We start from the raw sequence: 20,752 nt of genomic DNA, 5'->3' as shown, positions 1-20,752 counted from the left end.
AAGCGCAAGGTCGTGAGTTCGGTTCCCGGTACCGGAAAAAAACCAAAAAAAAAAAAAAAAAAAGGGAATGAACATATATACAGTACTGATTAAAGTAATTAGCTTTAAAAGAAAGGCAATATAAACCACAAAGTCCAGAACAGGATTACTTCTGGGTGGAGGAAAGCAAGTGGCACAGGCAGGGGTAAGAATGAGACCAAGAGAGCTGGCAGGGCTCCCCTCGGCTTGGTGTGGAGCTCATCTGCTGAGCGTTAGCATCTGCAACAGACAGGTGCTGAGCACACGGTGAAGCATGACTAACTCGGCCGCTGCGGTGAGAAATCCTGGGTCCTCAGCATGGAGACCTGCAAGGGACCCAGACCTTCAGAAATCAGAGATGCTGCAGGGAAAGAAAGGTGCCGAAGCTTCCGGGATGCCAGAACACCCGGGTGAGGTCTAAGCGGGCGCATATGGAGCCAGGGCTCTTCACTGCCTTTTCCCCAGCATCAGGATACAGCCCGGTAATCATTGTCAAAAGAATATTTGAAAGATGAAAGAACAATTTTGCTTCAAAATGACAGTTTAAAATCTTTCAAATAAAGATTGCTTTGGCTTAAAAGAGAGAGTAGAAAAAAGATGGTCAAGAATAGAACAAGTGACACATTATTTCAAGGATGGGCAAAAAAGCCTCCAGGATGACTGACAAAGAAAAGATACTATTTGACACTTGTTATGCCATGCACTGAGCTCAGCACCCTTCCCTCAAAACCTACCATTATATACATCTACAGGACAGTACACGTATCCCCAAGTATGTAAACATATACATTTACTTTGTTTCCTTTTACCTAATCATTTAGAAAATAAGTTGCAGGCATTATGACGCTTTCATTCTTTAATACTTGCACACACACCTCTGAGTATTAATAACCACACTATTAATATTCCTAGAAGGATCAGTATTAGTTCAGTAATATCACCTACTCTACAGAATGTGTTCTGATTTACACAACCTTCCCCACAACAATTTCTATACCTACTCTCCACAAACAACAAATCCTAACTCACTCATTTCCCTTTGGCCTTTCTAAATCTAGGCTTGCCCCCTCCGCTCTCACCTTGTTAGTTCCTCATGACACTGATCTCGTTTAAGTCTCGTCTGACTGTTTTCTGAATCTGATCGTTCTAAAACAGCGCTGCGCAAATATGCTGTGTACACCTGACCGCATCATAGCAGGGGCACAAAATATCCCATTATCCCGTTTTTGGTAACTTTGACCATTCAGTGACCACCAGAAATAACCACCCAAGAGGAAAGATTTTTATCCTTACCCTACCAGATAGGAGGGTCTGTGTTCAACTGGAAGGCCCAGTTCACCCACAAATGCTCACCCGAGGGCTCTGAGCAGCCACTGCAGACTGCTGCCTGAGTGAGATGCTACCCTAAAGTCACAAGACTGTGACTTCCTAAGTCTGTTATCCCTTCTGCCTTTACCAGCTGGCAGGCTTCCGGAAGAACAGTTTTCCCATCGTTCCTTTTCACAATCGGAATCTTTAATATCACCATAAACTCCTGAATTTGTTCCCTGATACTTTTCACTATCAATGCTGTTCTTGTGGAAGCCCAACTGGGCCACGTTTGGAAGAACCTTAAATTAGCTCCCTCATCCTTTCTCACCATTTCTCTTTTGGTCTCAACATTTCCTTGCTTTTTACCCACAGATGTCTCACCTTACCCTACACTTTCCCACGCCTGACTGGAAATCAGCTGTTTGTCTAAAAAGTCCTCGTTCCTTTTAGTGGACAATGACACTTAGAAACAAGATCAGCTCATTGATAATGGGGTATCACTACTTCTCCATGGGCAGAGGGTTCCTCCTTTTGTCAAGTAAGGATGGAAAAGGTTTACACTGCAAGCCCTTTTGAGTATCAAGTTTTGGTGATGGGATATTATGGCTTCTGAACCTACAGATTTTTTTTACCCCCTTACAAGTTAAGATGGACTCTGAGCAAGTTCATATCTTAAAAGGAAGTAGCCTTTAGACATAAATCAATACCAAAAATACAAAACAGAAAAGCAGTAATGTCAGGAGAAAGATCAGAAAGAAACAAATGTAGGGCAAACCCACCTCACCTGCAACACACATTAAATCATGGAGAAAAATAAAGTTGGTCCTGGGCAGTTTCACAGGGGCCAAAGAAGTCATGAGCGTGGAATCATAGTGACAGATACAAACAAAAATGTGTGCTGTTACCAGAAACTTTTACACACAGGTATTATATCTGGAGCAACAGTATAATGACAACTAATTGCTCCCCTGGTGCATGATAAAGCATGTGACTGTTTCCTTGAAGTATTGATCGCATTGAAATTTCCTGGGAAGGTAAAATAACCACAAATGGAACGGTCTAAAAAGGACATGTGCATTCAATAACAGATCTCAATTTGTAAGCTGTAAACAAACATCTTTGATTTCACTGTACCCTGGGCACCACCTTTGAGAGGCATAAAAATTCATCTTTCACATGTAATAAGTTCTACTAATTTTGCAAAAAATAGAGTTGCTCCACTGTAGCACACTGCGTTTAGTAAAACAGAAATTCATTTAAAATTGCTCAGTCTCCAAGTAATAGTCACAATATAGTTTATGAAAATCAAAAATTACTGACCCTTCCAGTAGGGATCAATACACAGCACAAGAAGTAAATATAAAAAACTCTGCATTAAAAGTACATGGGAATCACTTCTGCACAATATTTCCACTCCCATGGAAAGTCTAGCATTTTGTTTGTTTGTTTGGCTACCTAAGCCTGAATCTTAAACTAACACAATGGTTACTATTTAATTCAGGAGTGCAACAGAAATCTGGTCTTCACTTCTAAAGCAAAGGGATAGCCATTAGTGGTTTAAGTACCGCTTATCAAACTGAGGAATGCAAACACCATCTCAGTGAGGCAGAGGTCGGAGATTCATTTCCTTGCCTGGCCCCGGGGAATAAAGCCCCAAATTCCCAAGTAACGCTGCAAAAGAACAGGCTGGGGGAAAAACACTGAGAATCCAGGCAGATCAACTTAGTTTCAGAGACAAACAGCAAATTGGTTCCCAAAATTCTGAAGGCAGAAGCTACTCAGAGCTTTTTGCCATTCTCACAGGCTACATGGACTGCTGAGTAAGAGCACGGAACACTGGATTTTACTCATAGCCTTCGCCGCTGAGAACCACTTCCTGTGGTCATCATAAGCAATGCTCCCCTCTCACCTCCTCCTCCAGGGAAAGTGCCACTGGGCCACACACCCAAGGAGGCTCAGAGAGCACTGTGCAAAGGGTCTCCGGTGCCTACCACAGCACTGTGTGAACAAACACGAGAAGGGAAGATGTGTGGGAGCCTGACTCCTGCGAGGTCTGGAGACTGAGAGCCCCGGAGGCATCTGCTGATTGTTGAAAACTGAGTTGCTCCCTGTACCCTAATGTTCCCCTGAGTTACAGGAAACAGAAACCTACAAGGTATCTTCTACCCTCTCATTTTAGAGATGGAACGGACACCCAAAGGCATTTAGCGTCTATCACAATACTACAGCTGTGAAGAATATGAATCATACTTCTAACGAAGCTCACTGCATCAGACATGTACGCTTTTAATCACTGCGTTGCACTGTCTGCCCACGATGCCAATACAGCGGTAAATAAAGCCCACTTCACACTCTTAGACCTTCACATATAGACTCCTTATTACTGGCGAAGTATTCAAAATACAGTTAAGGTGTGACACCCATAAGAGAGAGAAACTCTCTTTCGGTATCAGAATGTGTCAAATACACGTATTTTTTAAGGTGCTACTCCAGTGGTTCTCAACTTGAGAGCATTTGGAAATGTCTGAAGACAACCATGGAGTGCTACTGGCACCTAGTGGACAGAGGCCAGGGATGCTGCTAAACAAGCAACAGCACAATCAGCCCACCTGAAAGGAAGTGCAGGCAGAAATAGTGTCAACAGTGCCAAGGAGGAGAAACCGTTCCAAAGATTACAGGTGAAAATTTACCGAGTTCCACCCTGACCCGCCAAATGTAGTTCCTGTGCAGAGGCTGGCAGAGCATGGCCGTCTTCCCCCCGCTCCAAAATGGAGCATTCAGGGAACTTCAGGACCATGCTTCGGAGGGCAGAGGCACCTGTGCCACACCCTGCGCCCCACTAACGTCTCCAGGATCCACTTGCATCATCACAAAATGGTGAAAACAGTTTCTGGACGAGCTGGATATGCCGGACTTGCACTTCGCTGCAAGTTCTGTTAAAAATGTTTTCAGGGAAGTGGTTAGGTTTCTAGGGAAGTGGTTAGACAGCTGTGAATATACCAGGCTGTTATCTGTACTAGTGCACTCTCAAAACACAGGCATACTAACACTACTGTATAAAATGACTTTGGGGTTATGTGTATAAGGTATACATAAAATATAAATGAATTTGTGTTTACACTGTGTTTCATCCCAAAGACACCTTGTTATGAATATGCAAGTACTACAAAATTTAAAAAATCCAAAATGTGATATACTTCTGGTCCACAACATGCAGATAATAGATGAACCAAACTGTATTAGGCACATTTGATTCAAAATTTAACGAATAAATGGAGGGGCTAAAAGTCCATCCCCACTCTACCCCACCCCTCACTCCTACTTCTCTCCACAGGGTGAGCAATGCACTGATGAGTGTATCACCCCCCACCAGCACATGCTCAGTATGGCTCCACATCACACACATTATTTTTCTATAGAGCACTTAATCTCTTTTGTTTCTAAAAAGAATTTCATGATATTTTAGAAATATCCCACATAAGTGTAAAGTTATCACTGTCACCTGTTTTCAGCAGGTTTCTACAAAAATATCTATTTACATGCCCATGAAACAAGAAGTTGGGATGATCATGATAAAATCTGTAAGGAACTAAGGAACAAACTCTAAGAAAGAAATATGATTTCAGGCCCACCTACAAGATAACTTTTTCCTCTGCGTGAAGTTCTAACCAGAGGAAAAAGAAAATCAAGTGTTTCATCCACTGTGTACTAGGCCAAGTTTGGGGAGGGTCCCCCACACTACTCTGAGTGAGCCTTGGGTCAGTGTGCACGTCAAACTTCAGACTTAAAGAATCTCGCTGTTCGTTTTTGCAGACCAATTGTGTGCATATTAAAGCTCAAGCAGTGCTGGTTTAAAGAATTCAGAACAACAACAGCCTAAACCAAGGCAAAACCAAATCCAACCAGCAAGTGGCCAAATTTATCTTCTCCTATCAGACAGAGTTGGCTAAGCCTTGAAGAATAAGTAGAATAAAACAATCGCAAATGTAGATGTTGAAGTATTTTACAATTATACAAGCTGAATTTTAAAAGTAAGTATGAAACTACTTCTCCAATAAAAGTCAGATGCTTATTTAATTTAATTCTTTATTGTTCTCCCATAACAGAATCCTTAAAGACAAAATACTCTGGCCGCTCAGAGACAATAAGCGCTCACTGGGAAAAACTACTTCACTGAAAAAAAAAACCTCACCGTAAGAAAAGACAGAAAATTAAAAGGTAATTGAAGAAGTCCTTCAAGCATTATCAAGAGCTTTATTAATTTCATCTCAAAATGCTATAAAGAGGTAGTCTAGAGAATTGTGTACATAAGTAGGATGGTAGAAGGGGACCCTACGTAAGAGAGAAACAGGTCAGTCAATAAAAATACACATAAAGCAAGAGTTGAGCTGACAAGCACCTTTTTGTTAAGATGAATGCACTTCTGGAATAAACACTTCAGGTAGGTTTGTATCCACTAAATTCTGTCGAAAGAGAGGCCCCTGGTGTTACATGCGCTCTACCATGAAAACACAGCGCGGCACAACCCTCTGGCCTTATGCCGCACTGAGAACAAGTGTGCTCACTAGCTAGATCGGAGTAAAATCTTGGCACCAGCACTCTCTCTAGCTGGGGGCGGGGAGAGAGCGAGGGAAGCGGTCTACAGGATGCTCCTATGACACCTGTCTTTGGGTCTCACAAATCCTATCCTGCCATATTATTATGTTACCAAAGCCTCCAAAGTGACAGCAGGTACAGGCTAAGGCTTCTTGTGCCGTTCACTCACTCTTGTTTACCTAAACTCTTCTTTACCTAAACACTCATTTTTGTCTACCAAAAATGTCATGAATGAAGAAGTTCCACCTAAGAAAACTGGAACACTTACCCTGCTGGGCATACCTTCTTAGGAAGTCTAGGCACACAGAGAAATGTTTCCTAAATATAATCCTGGGTATTTAGGGAACATGTTTTGCATTCATAAAGCCTCAAGGTTAACATAATGACCACTTTCACTACAAAAATTCAGTGATAATGTCAGAAATAACTATCATGGGCAAAACCCCAAAACAGTGGCTCACCAAAGGGTCCACTTTTCTGTTTCTCAGTTGATGATCATCACCTAGTCCTTTTCATCTTTTACCATTTCTTCTGCTGCCCCTCTTTCCTCATTGATGGGCTGGGGTAAGCTGGTAAGGAGCAGTGAATTAACTGAGATCTTGGGGAACAAGGGAGAGTCCACAGGCCACACCAAAAGAAACTGTTTTCATTCTTATCTGAGCCTTAAAAGAGCTTCACTGTCACAAATTTCTCAACTGAGCATAGTTCTGCTCTCTCCTGTAGAAGAGGCCATGCACACTGACACAAAAGAACTCATAGGACACAATGCATTCACAAGTGCTTACTAACACCCTTGCTATAAAAACTTTAATATTTAAGAACTGAAAAATTACTACTACCTAGGCATAGGGGCACATGCCTGTAATCCCAGGGTTTGGGAGGCAGAGGCAAGAGGACTGCAAGCTGAAGGCCAGCCTAGACTACAGAGTAAGATCCTGTATGAAAGAGAGAAGCGGGGGAGGGAGGAAGGGAGGGAAGGAAGGAAGGAAGGAAGGAAGAAAGAAAAGGGGAGAGGAAGGAAGAGAGAAGGGGACAGAAGGGGAGGGGGGGAGGGAGGAGGGGAGGGGAGGGGGGAGGGGAGGGTGCCCCTCCCCCTAAAAAGGTGGTCCCAGCTACCCCAGAAAAAGAATTCACATAGGCTTCTACAATGAAAGAAATTGTGTCTCTCATGAAATCATTTCTGGGAAGTCCTCTGTATCATGAAGTGCCTTCTGTAATATTTTTAAAAGAAAAAGGATTTGGCTACCATGAAATCATTTCTAGGAAATTCTTCACAATTTTAACTTTATAATCACATACGATGAATGATCAAAATACAATGAATGTTTACATTATTTTTTAAATGTATTACAGTAAAAAACACATTGCCATTCATTGCTCTCAAAATACCCTCACTTCAAACACACTTACCCCCTCATCCTTGCCACTTTCTGAAAGAAGTTTCAAAGACCTCTTTCATATCTTTAGGTGAGCTGTCATAGCTGCCTCGATGTCCTGACCTGATTCAAAACATTTACTCCCACAGTCACTTTGCCTTGGGGGTAGAGCCAGAGGCACCTGAAGTCAGGTTCCGTGAATAAGGCCGAGAAGCACACTGTAAGGTTTTTCCAAGCCTGCCTTTACACTGGGGTTATGTGGCAGAGCACTTGTGGTATTTTTTTTTAGTTGTACCTTATAAAGATACTCAGGAGAAAGAGCTTCCGGAATATATTCAGAAAGTGCCAAAAACAATGGGACAAGTGTGTCTGAAGCAAGGGGAAGTATTTTAAGGGTGGGTAATGGCAATGTATCTTTTACTGTTATAATTGTTATTAATTTAAATATTCATCATATATTTTGATCACATCTTATTCTATACAGTTTATATTTCTTTTCTTCAAAACAACATCTGCATTTTTTATTTTTTAATTTAGTCTAAATGAATCCTGCAAATATTGATTCTTCCCTGGAGTACTCTATGTACCACTGTGACTGGGGACTGTGTCCCCAGCACTGGGACTCCCAGACATAGACGTAGGTAAAAGTTGCGTTTTCTCAACCTCTGTGAGACTAGCTTCTACACAAAAATGCGTCCAACTGTCAGGGGATAAGTTATTACTGGAAAAAAGAACCTTTGTCAGAGTGATGAGAAAGGCAAATGTGCTCCTCGTTACTTGTCATCGAGAACAGCAGCTGCACTTCAGATGCAGACTGTCCCCCGCAGCCCACACGGCAAGGCTTGGCCCCCACACTGGTACTACTGGCAGGTGATGGAACCTGTAAGAGGTAGGGCATGGCGGGAACTCTTTAGGTCACTGAGAGGAGGGCGGGTGAGCCCCAAATGTCCTCCTTTTCTGTACTCACAACACGATCCCACCATGATGTGCTACTCTGCCAGAGGCCTACAGCAACAGCGACAACCAATCATGAGTTGGAACTTTCAAAGTTGTGAGCCAAAATAACCCTTTTCTCTTTACAAGGTAATTTAAGACATTTGGTTATAATAGCAGAAACCTCATTAACAGATTATGAAGCAAGGTCATATGTAGGAAGCCCATAGAAAAAGCATATCCATTATACCCAGGGTCAAGCACCTTTAAGAAAAGCTGACAGCTACAAAGGCATCGGATCTGTGTTCTATACAAATTAAACTCTGTACAAAGATCCAAGGTGAAAGAAATCCTAAAAGGAGGCAAAAGCATCCAGAACTCATTGCTGGGAGTGGAGGGTGCAGATCAGACCAAGATGGGTTTGCTGCAACTCAAGCTTATGGAGTCAGGACATTACCCGGAGGGCAGGGACAAACCACTAAAGGCCTTTGAGCAGATACTGCCATTATTCACGTAGAAAATGAGAAGCAAACATTTGTACTGAGCATCAAATAACTTTTTGAATAAATTACAACCTTCCCTCTGTCATAAATTACAAATTGCGCTGCTATGAACATGGGTGCACACATATCACTGTGATATGTTTTCAGAACCAGATTAACCAGCATTTTAAAATGCTGACATATTTTACATTTTTTTCAGACTAAGCAAAATCCAGTGTGCATTTCATATTTACAGCATATCTCAATCTGGATTGGCTACGTTTCAAGTGCTTAATAGCCAAATATGGTAGCCAATGTAGACCTAGGCTACAGCCTAGGAAACATTTTTTAAAATTTTTACCATGTTTGTCTTTATTTTCTAAATTATAAAATAATGCAATCACTTTTTGAATGGTTAAGGAAAAAAAAAAAAAAACACAGAAAAGCTCAGATTTGAAAAGGTACCCATAATCCTATATTAAAAATACTAGTCAGGGGCTGGGGCTCAGCGGCACAGTGCCTGCCTGGCAAGTGCAAGGTCGTGAGTTCGGTTCCCAGTACCAGGAAAAAAAAAAAAAATACTAGTCAACATTTGGTTGTGTAGTCTTGTTACGATATGGTCTTATGTCTGAAATATATGTACGGCAGACTTTCTAAAAATGTCTCAACAGTTCCTTAATAATGTACTATTTAGATTCATGAATCCATAAAATTTGTTTTTTAAGGAAAAAAAAAAAAAACATGGTGTTGCATGCCTGTAATCCCAGCACTCGAGAGGCTGAGGCAGGGGGAGTGTTGTGAATTTGAGACCAGCCTGGGCTACAAAGTGAGCTCAAGGCCAGCCTGAACTGCATAGTGAGATCCTGTCTCAAAAAAAAAAAAACAAAACATATATGTATGCCCAGCCATTTTTATTTTTGAGACAGGGTCTTGCTAAGTCACTGAGTGGCCCAGGCTGGGCTCGAACTTGTAATTCCCCTGCCTCAGCTTCCCAGAGTAATGATATTATAGGCCTGTACCACCATAAGCAGCAAAAAAAAAAAAAAGTACATCTAAGACAAATGGAAGCCTGACATATTACACAAAGAATCACAAATTAAATGAAACACTGATTTTTGTTTTTCCAGTTAGCACTTCTTAAGACTTTATTAAATAAGCATTTCCTAGAACTCTAGAGTTTATAGCAAACCACTGTCATTTTAGAGAAATTCTGGCTTGTGAGTCTGAAGTTCTCACACAGTCCTAGATCTCCAAATTTGCTTTATTCTCATCTGCCTTTTCGGTTCTTCTCTTCCCACTCCCTCCCCACACAAAAAAAAAAAAAAAAAACGGAAAAAGGAAAAAGGAATGAAGCTGGAAGCATGAAAGGAGGAGGGCAGCAGAAGCACTGAACACAGGGCCAAATTGACACGGAGTAAACGCGTCAAGAGCTCAGTGGCTTCACTACATTCACCACCTTTCTCTTCATTACTCAACAAATGACGTGGAGAAGTGAGGCAACTTTGACATAAGGGACCTCTGACTGACTAATCCATACCTCTTTCCAGGCCTTTGCCTTGAGGAGTTACAAGATGCTCAACTCCACCACGCAGCCTCCAGACCCACCCTGTTCGCAGAACACCCTGATCACTCAGCGGATCATCCCTGCGCTCTACTGCGTGGTCTTTATCACCGGGCTCCTGCTCAATGGAGTGTCAGGATGGGTCTTCTTCTACGTGCCCAGCTCCAAGAGCTTCATTGTCTATCTCAAAAACATTGTTGTTGCTGACTTTCTAATGGGCCTGACTTTTCCTTTCAAGATCCTTGGTGATTCGGGCCTAGGCCCCTGGCAGCTGAATGTGTTCGTATGCAGGGTCTCTGCTGTGGTCTTCTACATCAACATGTACGTCAGCATCGTGTTCTTCGGACTCATCAGCTTTGACAGATATTACAAAATTGTAAAGCCCCTTTCGACTTCTTTCATCCAGTCAGTGAACTACAGCAAGCTGCTGTCGGTGGCAGTGTGGATGCTCCTGCTCCTGCTCGCCATCCCCAACATCATCCTGACCAACCAGAGCGTTAGGGAGGTTAGGAAAATACAGTGCATGCAACTTAAAAATGAACTGGGGCGCAAGTGGCACAAAGCATCAAATTATATCTTCGTGGGCATTTTCTGGGCTGTGTTTCTTTTACTAATTATTTTCTACACAGCAATCACAAGGAAAATCTTCAAGTCCCACCTTAAGTCCCAAAGGAATTCTATTTCAGTCAAAAGGAAATCTAGCCGCAATATATTTAGCATCATGTTCGTATTTTTCGTGTGTTTTGTACCGTACCACATTGCCAGAATACCCTACACAAAGAGTCAAACGGAAGCTCATTACAGCTGCCAGTCAAAAGAACTCTTGCTCTATGTGAAAGAATTCACTCTGCTGCTATCTGCTGCAAATGTGTGCCTGGACCCTATTATATATTTCTTTCTATGCCAACCATTTAGAGAAATTTTATGTAAGAAACTGCGTATCTCACAAAAAACTCATGACTTGGACACTTCCAAAACCAGAAGAGGAAATACAATTCATGAAAGCACAGATACTCTGTGAATTTCCACCCACTGCCAAGTAAAGTTCACGTATGCACGCTGTCCGACACCTTCAACTGCATGAGAACTGAATGAACAAATAAGAAACACACCCACGATAGTAACATATCTACCATGTCATCCAATACTAACATGAAATTAATATACTTAGCACAATAAAACTCAAATGCAGGTTCCCATGCTTTTTTGTAGCATCAAATAAAAAAATCCCATTAGATTTTTCTAATGCTGCACTTTTCTTTTTAATAATAAGAAAAATATAATGCATATAATTATTAAATCACACTCCAAAAAGCAGGTTTAAATTTATAAGTTTGTTCAGTTAAAGTAGAACTTAATAAACAGGAAGAAATCAAAGATCATTTACATAGGTTTCCTCTTTCTCAAACACAAGAATTAAATTAGTAAGATGTAAGTTTTTTCAACAGGTCCTTAAAGACCAACTTAAAAGCAGGTGTTGTTTGATAAAGGGCTTTTGTATTGAAAAATCAAGTTTTCTCTTGAAAGAAAGCAGACACCCAGAAATAAGCAGATACCCAGAAAAAAACACTTAAGAAAATACTGATTTTAGGGGCTGGGGATTTATCTCAGCAGCACAGAACCTGCCTGGCAAGCGCAACGTCATGAGTTCGATTCCCAGTACTGGAAAAAAAAAAAAAAAATCCAAAAAAAAAGAAAATACTGATTTACCTCACTGAATTTGAAAGAAAAGCAGACGCAATAAATTATGCATTCTGCAATAAAAATTTAATTTTTAAAGATATTAGGTATATGTTAAATATACCTTCCATGCAGACTTATTAAGGCATTTTATAAGCCTGAAGCTGTCACATTAAAGTATTTTTATTTAAGTGGACTCTACTGAGAGAAGCTGAGTTTCAGCATGTGCTGCCAACAATTTCTCCTGCTCAAAAATATGAGGAGGCAAATAGGATGACTAGGAAAAGCCACACTAGAATATACATTATTCTTTTATGGGGTCAGGGGAGACAGTTTTCTCAAAAACCAAGTGGACTCAAGTTTTAAAAAGATCAAAAATGTAAAATAATGTGTGAAATGACATAAAATTCATGCAACATGCTTTCTGCAGAGGCAATGCATTTCAATACATGGAAATGAAGGATATGGCTGCTGATATATGAGTTAAGAAAACTAATTTCTTTCTTTACTATTGGCTGGCTGGAAGACATTCAGCTAATCTTTCCAGTGTTCTTCCCACACTTTTTTTTTTGAGACAGGGTCTCACTATGTAGTGCAGACTGGCCTTGAACTTGCTTATGTAGCTCAGGCTAGCCTCAAACTTATGACAATCCTCCTGCCTCAGCCTCCCAGAATGCTGAAATTACAAGCATATGCCACCACACCTGGCTTTCCCACACATTTTTAAGTAACATTTATATCTATTTTTATGTTTTACTGTGTATGTACCAATAAAGAAATTATTTTTAAAGATGTCAGCTTTTTTTTTCCTAATATAGTAATCAGTATATGAGACCTTGCCAGACTTCCTTATAATCAATATATGAATGGCTTCTTCAATATGCCCAATTACACACTAATACCAAAAAAAATACAAAAACTCTACTTCCTACCTCAAAACAGTTTCAGCAAAACTCAGTAAACACACCCAACACTGAGGAGAGCCTGGGAAGGTTTTCACACTGGGTAATTACTTTCTGCCCCGCTAACAGCTCCCTGCTCCCAGTGCTGGCTCAAATAAACTATCTCAAACAGAAGAAAAATTCCCAAGCTATGACAGATATCCTGATAAACTAAGCTTGCTATATTTATTTGGCTAAATACACTTGGAAACAAATTGGATTGTGTTTATTCTCTACATCTCTCGCTGGCTACAGCAAATAAGCACATCGTTAGGTTTTAATTGCCTCTACTGGGTCACAGGAGAAAGTTTTAAAAAAACAGATGAGTCTTCATGCTCAGGTTACTTGGCTCATCTCCTCGGCTTCTATTCCTCTATTCTCGGCAGTAAGTATTATTAAACCTTTTCTACGTGGGAATCAGTTCTCCCTATAGTACCAGGAAATGCTGCTTGTAAGCTCTGCACCAAAGCAGAACAGTAACATGAAAACACAGTGTTTCAGGAAATGACACGCAATGCAGATGAGGAGATGGCGAAGCAGCAGCTGGGCTGCCCATGAAGCACAGCTGAGAAACAATTCCTGCAAACCAGGCCTTTCGGTTCCACAGCAATAACTAAACAAAATGGCAGGCACTGACAACAACTGAGTAAGCCAGAAACTTCCGAGAGATGACAGGTAGGGAGATACAGGTAGACAGCACAGTATATTTTCCCAGTCCTTTACAGATAAGGCTTAGCACAGATGCTGCAATATTCAGAGTACCCAGCTCAACCTACAGGATGCCTGCAGCGACAGAGAAGGTAATGTAAACGCTGTTTTTAAAAAACAGAAGAAGCTGAGCACACTGAGGGTTTACGCCTCACCAAGAGGTCAACAGGCCCTTAGCTTCAGCCAATAGCTTCTTTGTTCTTACTAGAGATGAAAATTCACAATGTTTGTGTTTCTTTTTGTGGTACTGGAATTGAACCTGGGCCTTCCCAATGAGCTACATCCCAGTCCTACTTTTTCTTTTGGTCTCCCTAAGTTGCCCAGGCTGGGTTCCAACTTGTGATCCTCCTGCCTCAGCCTCCTAGAATGCTAGGATTATACCATCACTACACCTGGCTACAAGAGTTTTTAATTGTTAGACCAGGAGTTAAAACACATCTATGATAGAATATGATATGCTAATAGCTGCACTGCAAAATTGAGAATACAGAAATGTAATAAAAATGTGTTCAAAAGCAGCCTATGCCTACAACCAAAAATCCCCCTTATTAACAATCACGTTTTCTTTAACAGAATTGATGTTCCACTTCAATGCACACTTGATTCACTACCTATACAAAAAAGTTTCAAAATGTTTGTGTAAAAGGACTATCTGGGGCAAAAAGAATCAAGAAACAGATCACAGAAATATCACAATCATGGAAAACACATCCATACGACACCCATCCACGGAAGTGGGTAAACCATGCACAGCAGCATTTTACAAAATGTAGTCACTGACAGTGCTCATCTGCTGAGTTATGTGCGCAACCTGTATCATCTTTTCTCAGCAATAGGGTTCACGCTTCCTTGGGAAAAGTCACTTTTCCGTGTTCTGGCCATAGAACTGATACAAATCTGACTTAGGGTTAGGTAATCAGCATGTCTGAATCACTGACCAAAGACTGGGAAAGAATGTCATCCAATCTGACCAAATGAGAGCAAGTCCCAGGTTCCTCAAGAAATTTTCTGGAAGGAGTAGTATGAGGATGCAAATCTAGAAGTGTTTCTTTCATTCAAATACCATAAGAAAATCTAGAGCGTGCTAGTTTCTAGTTGAAACTAGCACCACAAAAGGCAGACTGAAGAAATGGTACAAACCCAGGCCTAGTCCCAGAGCTGAGAGTCTGCAACAGCCCCCCCGCAAAGCCACAGCCACAGCTGTGGATGTCCGGGTGTGCTGGCCAGTAACCATCTTATTGCATATGCTCAATTTTAGTTCTGGATAAAAGAGAAAAAAAGATATCTATACAAAAAAATTAATTCTGTGTAACATCAAAAGACAGTATTATACAAAGCACAACCAGAGGAACGACAGGGGGCTATCTTTCGGCTGAGCAGCACTGTGGGGAGCACGGGAGAAAACACGTACTGTGTTGTCATCAACAGAAAGAAAAAACACTTCTTCTTTTTGGTCACTTGTTCTCTACAAAACTCAACCGTGGACAGAGTGCCATCTATGACAGGGCGTCCCTGCAAATGAACCGCTTTAACAGTTCCCACTTAAACTTCCTGCCCCATGTGCCACCTTTCAAAATGCTATTAGTACTTCATAGCACTACTTGTAAAAAAGTATTAAATGTTTTACTAACTTATCTATAGTAAATATGTACCAGAAATATTATTTCTAAACTAATTACAGAAAAGAAATAAATTATTACACAAATAAGGCACTTATCAAAGCCTTTTTGGGGGTTACAGGGAATATAATTCATGTTCCTACCTCCCAACCTCCACCTGAAGCTGGGATATGAGAAAGGAGTAGGGTTAGAAGAACAGGCCCAACAAAATTAACAACAAAATACGGGCCAAGCATGCTCACTGGCAAACCAGGGAACTACCCATTACACTGTTATACCCTGTGTAGGCTAAGGCTGGTGACACAGGTAGGCTGATAACAGAACAAAGTTACCCTCTTGGTCTACTGCAGGCCTTCATAGCACTTGAGGTACTGTGTGAGAAGTGGGGCAAGGTGACTTGGGAAAGGTCATCTTAACCGTCACTGCGACTATGGGAGAAGCCACAGACTCACACACCACCCACTCCACACCACAGCACCCTGCGGGGATTCCCAACAGCGCATCTCCTCCCAAATAATTACAGACCTTCTCTGACTCTCCCTGAGAAAACCGTAATCATTCCGTAAGTGGCTTCTTCTATTTTTCTCTCTTAACCCAACAGGCCCCAATGCTGCCAAATTCACCTAATTCTGAGGTGACAGTTCTTTCCCTGCGCAGCCCTTGGAAGGTCTCTACTGCTTGCTCACTGCAGCCCTTAGGAGCACCCAAGACTTGGATCTCAGTCTTTCCTTGCATAGACTGTACTCAGACAACGCCAATCCCCAGGTTGCCTAATAATCCCCAACACACTCTCTGTACTCTGCACATCTATATTGTCCCCCACATGCCGCCTGTTGGCTCTATCTACAAAGCATCCTCTGGCCCTGCCTCACTAAAAAGGATCAAACTTCCTGGATTCCCATAGGTTTTAAGAGCATGAAATAAATCTGTATCATTGCAGTTTGCGGCATAGGATTCCACATCACCCTTCTACAACATGCTCTTCAAAAGATAACAAAAATAATCTCTAGAACAAGAGCTCAGGAGGCAGCCTGAATCAGTAAATACTAGCTATTAGAATTCTGGATATATACTTGATCAAAAAGAAAGAGTTACACAGCAAGGCAAAGGGAGAATCTCTCCCAAGAACCACCTCTTGGAAAGTAACTACAGAGTTTACAAAATGTGCCTGTGCTTTGAAAATATGTGAGTCACAATAAGCTCATCACTAAGGAACACAAACAGAAAGGGAAAAATAATATTAATTTCAGTGACTAAAAAAGAAACAAGATAGCCTTTGAACATTCTAAGGGATTCCCTGCCGCCACTATGAATTTATTTTAGGGCTCTAATAGCACAGCCACAACTCACAACTGAAAAATAACACGAAAAGCATATGAACCCTGCAACACTACAGTCAACTAAAAGCAAACCAAGAGGACTGGCAAAGGAAAGAACTCGGCAGTGGCAGAGGAGAAAATATTTGGCCAATATTCTAACTGTTGCAAAAATGTGCAACAACTTTTAGCTTCAAAGAATTTCAAAAATTGTACTATGCTCTTAACGAGGTAAAACTTTCTCTTGAGCTCTTGTTCTAGACAGAAACAGCAATATCTTGGAAGTTGAACGTCAACACCTTAATTCAAAACGACTCTGCTTTGTCACAGGAAGCCAGCAGCAGGGAAAAGTCTTTGGGCTAATCCCCAGGAAGGAAATTATGCACTTAAAACACCTTTCCAAATGCAAATCTAAGCACAGTGGTTCCAAAGAGAGGCCTGACTTTGAGACACACAGGTAGCTGCGAAAGTGAATGATGATAAAAGTCTTCAAGATGTAAAACAGTCTGAGCTGAGAGCATCCTGAGTTCTCATTTCAGAGGCTGCAAAGTCCATGGAGAAGGTGGAAACAGTGGCACACTGTCCAACAGAATTCGAACAGTTCAAGTGAATGAGGAGACCTGCACTGATGCGATGGCCTCCTTCATAACCAATGTCCCTGTCCAACAATTAAGTTGCAAAAAGAGCTGGCCCACATGCTGTGCTTGGTGGTGCACACCTGTAATTTATAAATAAATCAAGCAAGCAAGCAGAGCTGAGCCCTGGGTTCAATATCAGTAAGACCACCACCACCCCCAGCACCACCAAAAAAAAAAAAAAAGTGGACACACTAAATTTTATCTGCATAGTACTATGCAGGCCTTACTTTTTCCGTATTTCAGTTTTCCTATTGTAAATGATAAAAACTTCTATACCACAGGGTTTATGCTTTTAGTTTCTATAAAAAGAAGTTCTCAAATCCATGCCTGGCTGTGGTTCTACTCATTCATAGCACTTAATTTCCCCTTCCTCATCAATTTCCAAGCCTTTTCCATGCTATGCCTAAAAAACAAATTTTAAGAATGTTAAGTATTAAGGGCTAATTCTGCTCCTGAATAAACTCAAAAGTATGACATGTATGCACTGCAGAGCTGACTACAAAAGCATTTTCTTTCTCAACTCATAACCTCCATGATAATTTATCACTGCACATGCATAAAATATTTATCAAAGTAACTACTACATCATTTCGTAAAAAGTACTGTCACGAAGAAGGTTACAGGGAAATAACATTATCTCACTTCTTCCCACTGGGTTTCTTAGATATTGGGTTAGTGATGATGTGCGATTTCCTGGAACGCTAACAAAATACGCTCTGAGAAACATTCATCCTCAGTGAAACAGATGAAAAAATGGCTTGTGGAAATTCAGATGGAACTTGTGTATTATATATATTACTAAAGACATTAAGGGAAAAATGTATTTCTAATATGAATAAACTTCCACACATGCCAAACTACTTAAGCTCATTCTCAAAAGGAAGAATACAATTCAGTTTCACTATTGAAAGATCATTTCCTACTATTTCAGGAAAAAAAGAACACTGAGAACTACAGCACCTTAGCTCTTTCACATCTGCCAATTCAGACACAAACTGTGGTCTTAGCAGACCTTCAAATAGCCCTAAAGAGTAAGCCAGAGCTGTGAATATATAAAATATGCCTCTCCCAAAAAAGAAAAACTTCACCCCAAATCTTTTATCCTGGTTTTTCTTCATATCACATTTAAACCATTCACCAGTCTGCAGCCAACTCCACTTCCAAATTCCCTCATCACCACTACCCTGCCCCAGGAAGGGAAACCCTGACCACAATTGCCCATTTACTTGGCTACAAACCTGTATTTTCTACAACTGTATTCTTCAATAACTCCTGTCCATAACAAAACACATGTAACTGAAAAGATGGAAGACTTCCTAGCGTTGTTACAATGGAAGTTAACACTAGAGTCCATAACCAAGCAAAGGCAAAGCTTATGCATGTAATAATAACTACATGAACTTAGAGAATGTCAGAATATCTGAAATCAATGGCCTTACCATTTTTTATTAAAAATTCCTTTAACTTTCCTTAAATTTCCTTTAGCTAGACATTGCTCATTTAGTCTTTTGAGAACTTTTGATAAAAGCTAATACCAAGGAATTTGCTTCAGATTCTAAAGAGGTCTCTTCTGCTGTTTTAGTGCCTAGAAAACTGAAAAACACCTATCATGCCAGTGAAGCATTAGAAGAAATCAGGCCCTAAACAAATACTAACAGCTTTGTACTACAATCAATTTTGGACCAGCATGTTTAGAACTCCAGAAAATAGGCTCATGTCAGAAATTAATTTTCTCTTTTACAAAGAGAAAGACATTAAGAAAACCAATGAGTCTTTCTTCCAGTGAACTTGTTTGGCCCCTTTGCCAAAGATAAGGTGGCTGAGAGAAATGCAAATCAAAACAACACTGAGATTCCATCTCACCCCGGAGAGAATGGCTATCATTAAGAAATCAACCAATAACAAATGCTGGAGAGGCTGTGGGGAGAAAGGAACCCTCCTCCACTGTCGGTGGGAGTGTAAACTGGTGCAACCACTGTGAAAATCAGTCTGGAGATTCCTCAGTAAACTAGAACTAGAGGTCCATTCAACCCAGCTATTTCCCTTCTGGGTTTTTTTCCAGAAGAACTGAAAACATTGTATCACAGCAATATACGTGCACCCATGTTTATAGCAACGCAATTTGTAATAGCTGAATCATGGAAGCAACCCAAATGTCCATCAACCCAGGAATGGATAAAAAAGTTGTGGTACTTTTATATAATGAAATATTACTCAGCAGCTGTAAAGAAAGATAAACTTGAGGCTTTTATAGATAAATGGACACAACTAGAGACCATACTCATAAGCGAAATAAATCAGAACTGCATGTGTAAACACCATATTGTCTCACTAGTGTAAGAACCTGAGTGAATAAAATGTAGGAGGTAGAATAGATATTGTGAAGGGAAGGAAACTGCTCAAAAGGAAAGAACAACTGGGATGCGGGAAAACAGAAAAGAAAGAAAGAAGGGAAAATATGTATATATGTATACACAGGATAGATAAGATAGTTGTACTACTGATTTCTATTGCTTTATTGAAAGGAACAGTTCATGTTTAATTGTTCGATCAATCTTACATGCCTGTATTTGTTTATCTGACTAACCAATATGAAGATATCAATATGTCATCCAATAACCACTGTTAATTTCCTATCACCTTGTCTGAAATTCTGTATTGCTTGTATTTTTGTGTTTTATTTTGCATATCTGTTAATATATGTTCCTTCTTCTATCTTTCAAATAAAAAAAAAAGCCAATGGATGATATGTATGAGATTACTTTTTAAGAGGTAGCAACTTTTTATCAAGTTTCCCTAAGCACCTTTCAGACATTCAGTTAACATTTCTCACTCATAGGCAGAATGAAATTCAGCCAAACAATTTAAAGTACACAAGAGGGTCCCTTAACATATACTCTATTAATCACTATATACCAATCTCAATTCATTAACCACTTACCAGTCCAATTATTCAAATACAAAATGACAGAATAGTGCATATTTTTCCTTACTTTTATAATATAACAGGAAATTTAACAGCAAAAATTTAATCAAATTTATTCAATACAAGAATTGACTGGTAGAAATGACACCTGCCCAAGTAACACTTGGGATAGTCAGTACCTAAACAAACGTGATGCACAAGTGACCCTCAGGGTGAACTGTTACATAGTTAAACTGTGTGAGTCAAACTGTCAAAACTGCTGCTCTAGTCTTATAACTTGGAGAACACAGATATCATATAATTGAATAAAAACTATAAAATTATATGTATAGTATAATAATATTTTAAGTGGGTATATAAAACATAGAAAAAAATGTAAATGTATAAACCATAAATGTTAAGAGTAATTATCTCTGTGTAATAATGTTCTACTTTTATTTTTATTTCAAGATTTTTCTGTTTTCTGAACAAAAACAATAAAGATCTTAAAAAATGCATACCCTTCACCAGATTCTTTTTTTTTTGTTCACAAGACTTTTATTAAATCTTTTTTTTTGTTTAATTAACAGCTGTCTCTACAAGGATAAAAACTGCAAACGTATCTTTTCATTAATTATAACTATGAAATGCTGGTGAGTATCCCTATG

The 20,752-nt window shown here is 40.1% G+C and overlaps 2 protein-coding genes across 2 annotated transcripts in view; one reads left to right on the top strand and one right to left on the bottom strand.

Moving 5' to 3' along the window:
- P2ry14 (purinergic receptor P2Y, G-protein coupled, 14) overlaps positions 1 to 11,523 on the top strand; it is a 16,788-nt gene extending 5,265 nt beyond the window's left edge. The window contains exons 3-4 of the mRNA XM_013518618.1: positions 5,436 to 5,547; positions 10,055 to 11,523. Of these exons, the coding sequence (XP_013374072.1) occupies positions 10,288 to 11,298 (1,011 nt within the window). The 5' untranslated portion in view covers positions 5,436 to 5,547; positions 10,055 to 10,287 and the 3' untranslated portion in view covers positions 11,299 to 11,523. The remainder of the gene's footprint in view (positions 1 to 5,435; positions 5,548 to 10,054) is intronic.
- Med12l (mediator complex subunit 12-like) overlaps positions 1 to 20,752 on the bottom strand; it is a 306,200-nt gene that overhangs the window by 168,174 nt on the left and 117,274 nt on the right. The gene's annotated exons all lie outside the window — the stretch shown is intronic.

The sequence above is a fragment of the Chinchilla lanigera genome, unplaced genomic scaffold (assembly GCF_000276665.1).
Source record: "Chinchilla lanigera isolate Chin_1 unplaced genomic scaffold, ChiLan1.0 scaffold00047, whole genome shotgun sequence".
Classification (NCBI taxonomy): domain Eukaryota; kingdom Metazoa; phylum Chordata; class Mammalia; order Rodentia; family Chinchillidae; genus Chinchilla; species Chinchilla lanigera.
The sequence above is the reverse complement of the archived record's forward strand: the minus strand, read 5'-3'. Positions and strand labels throughout refer to the sequence as shown.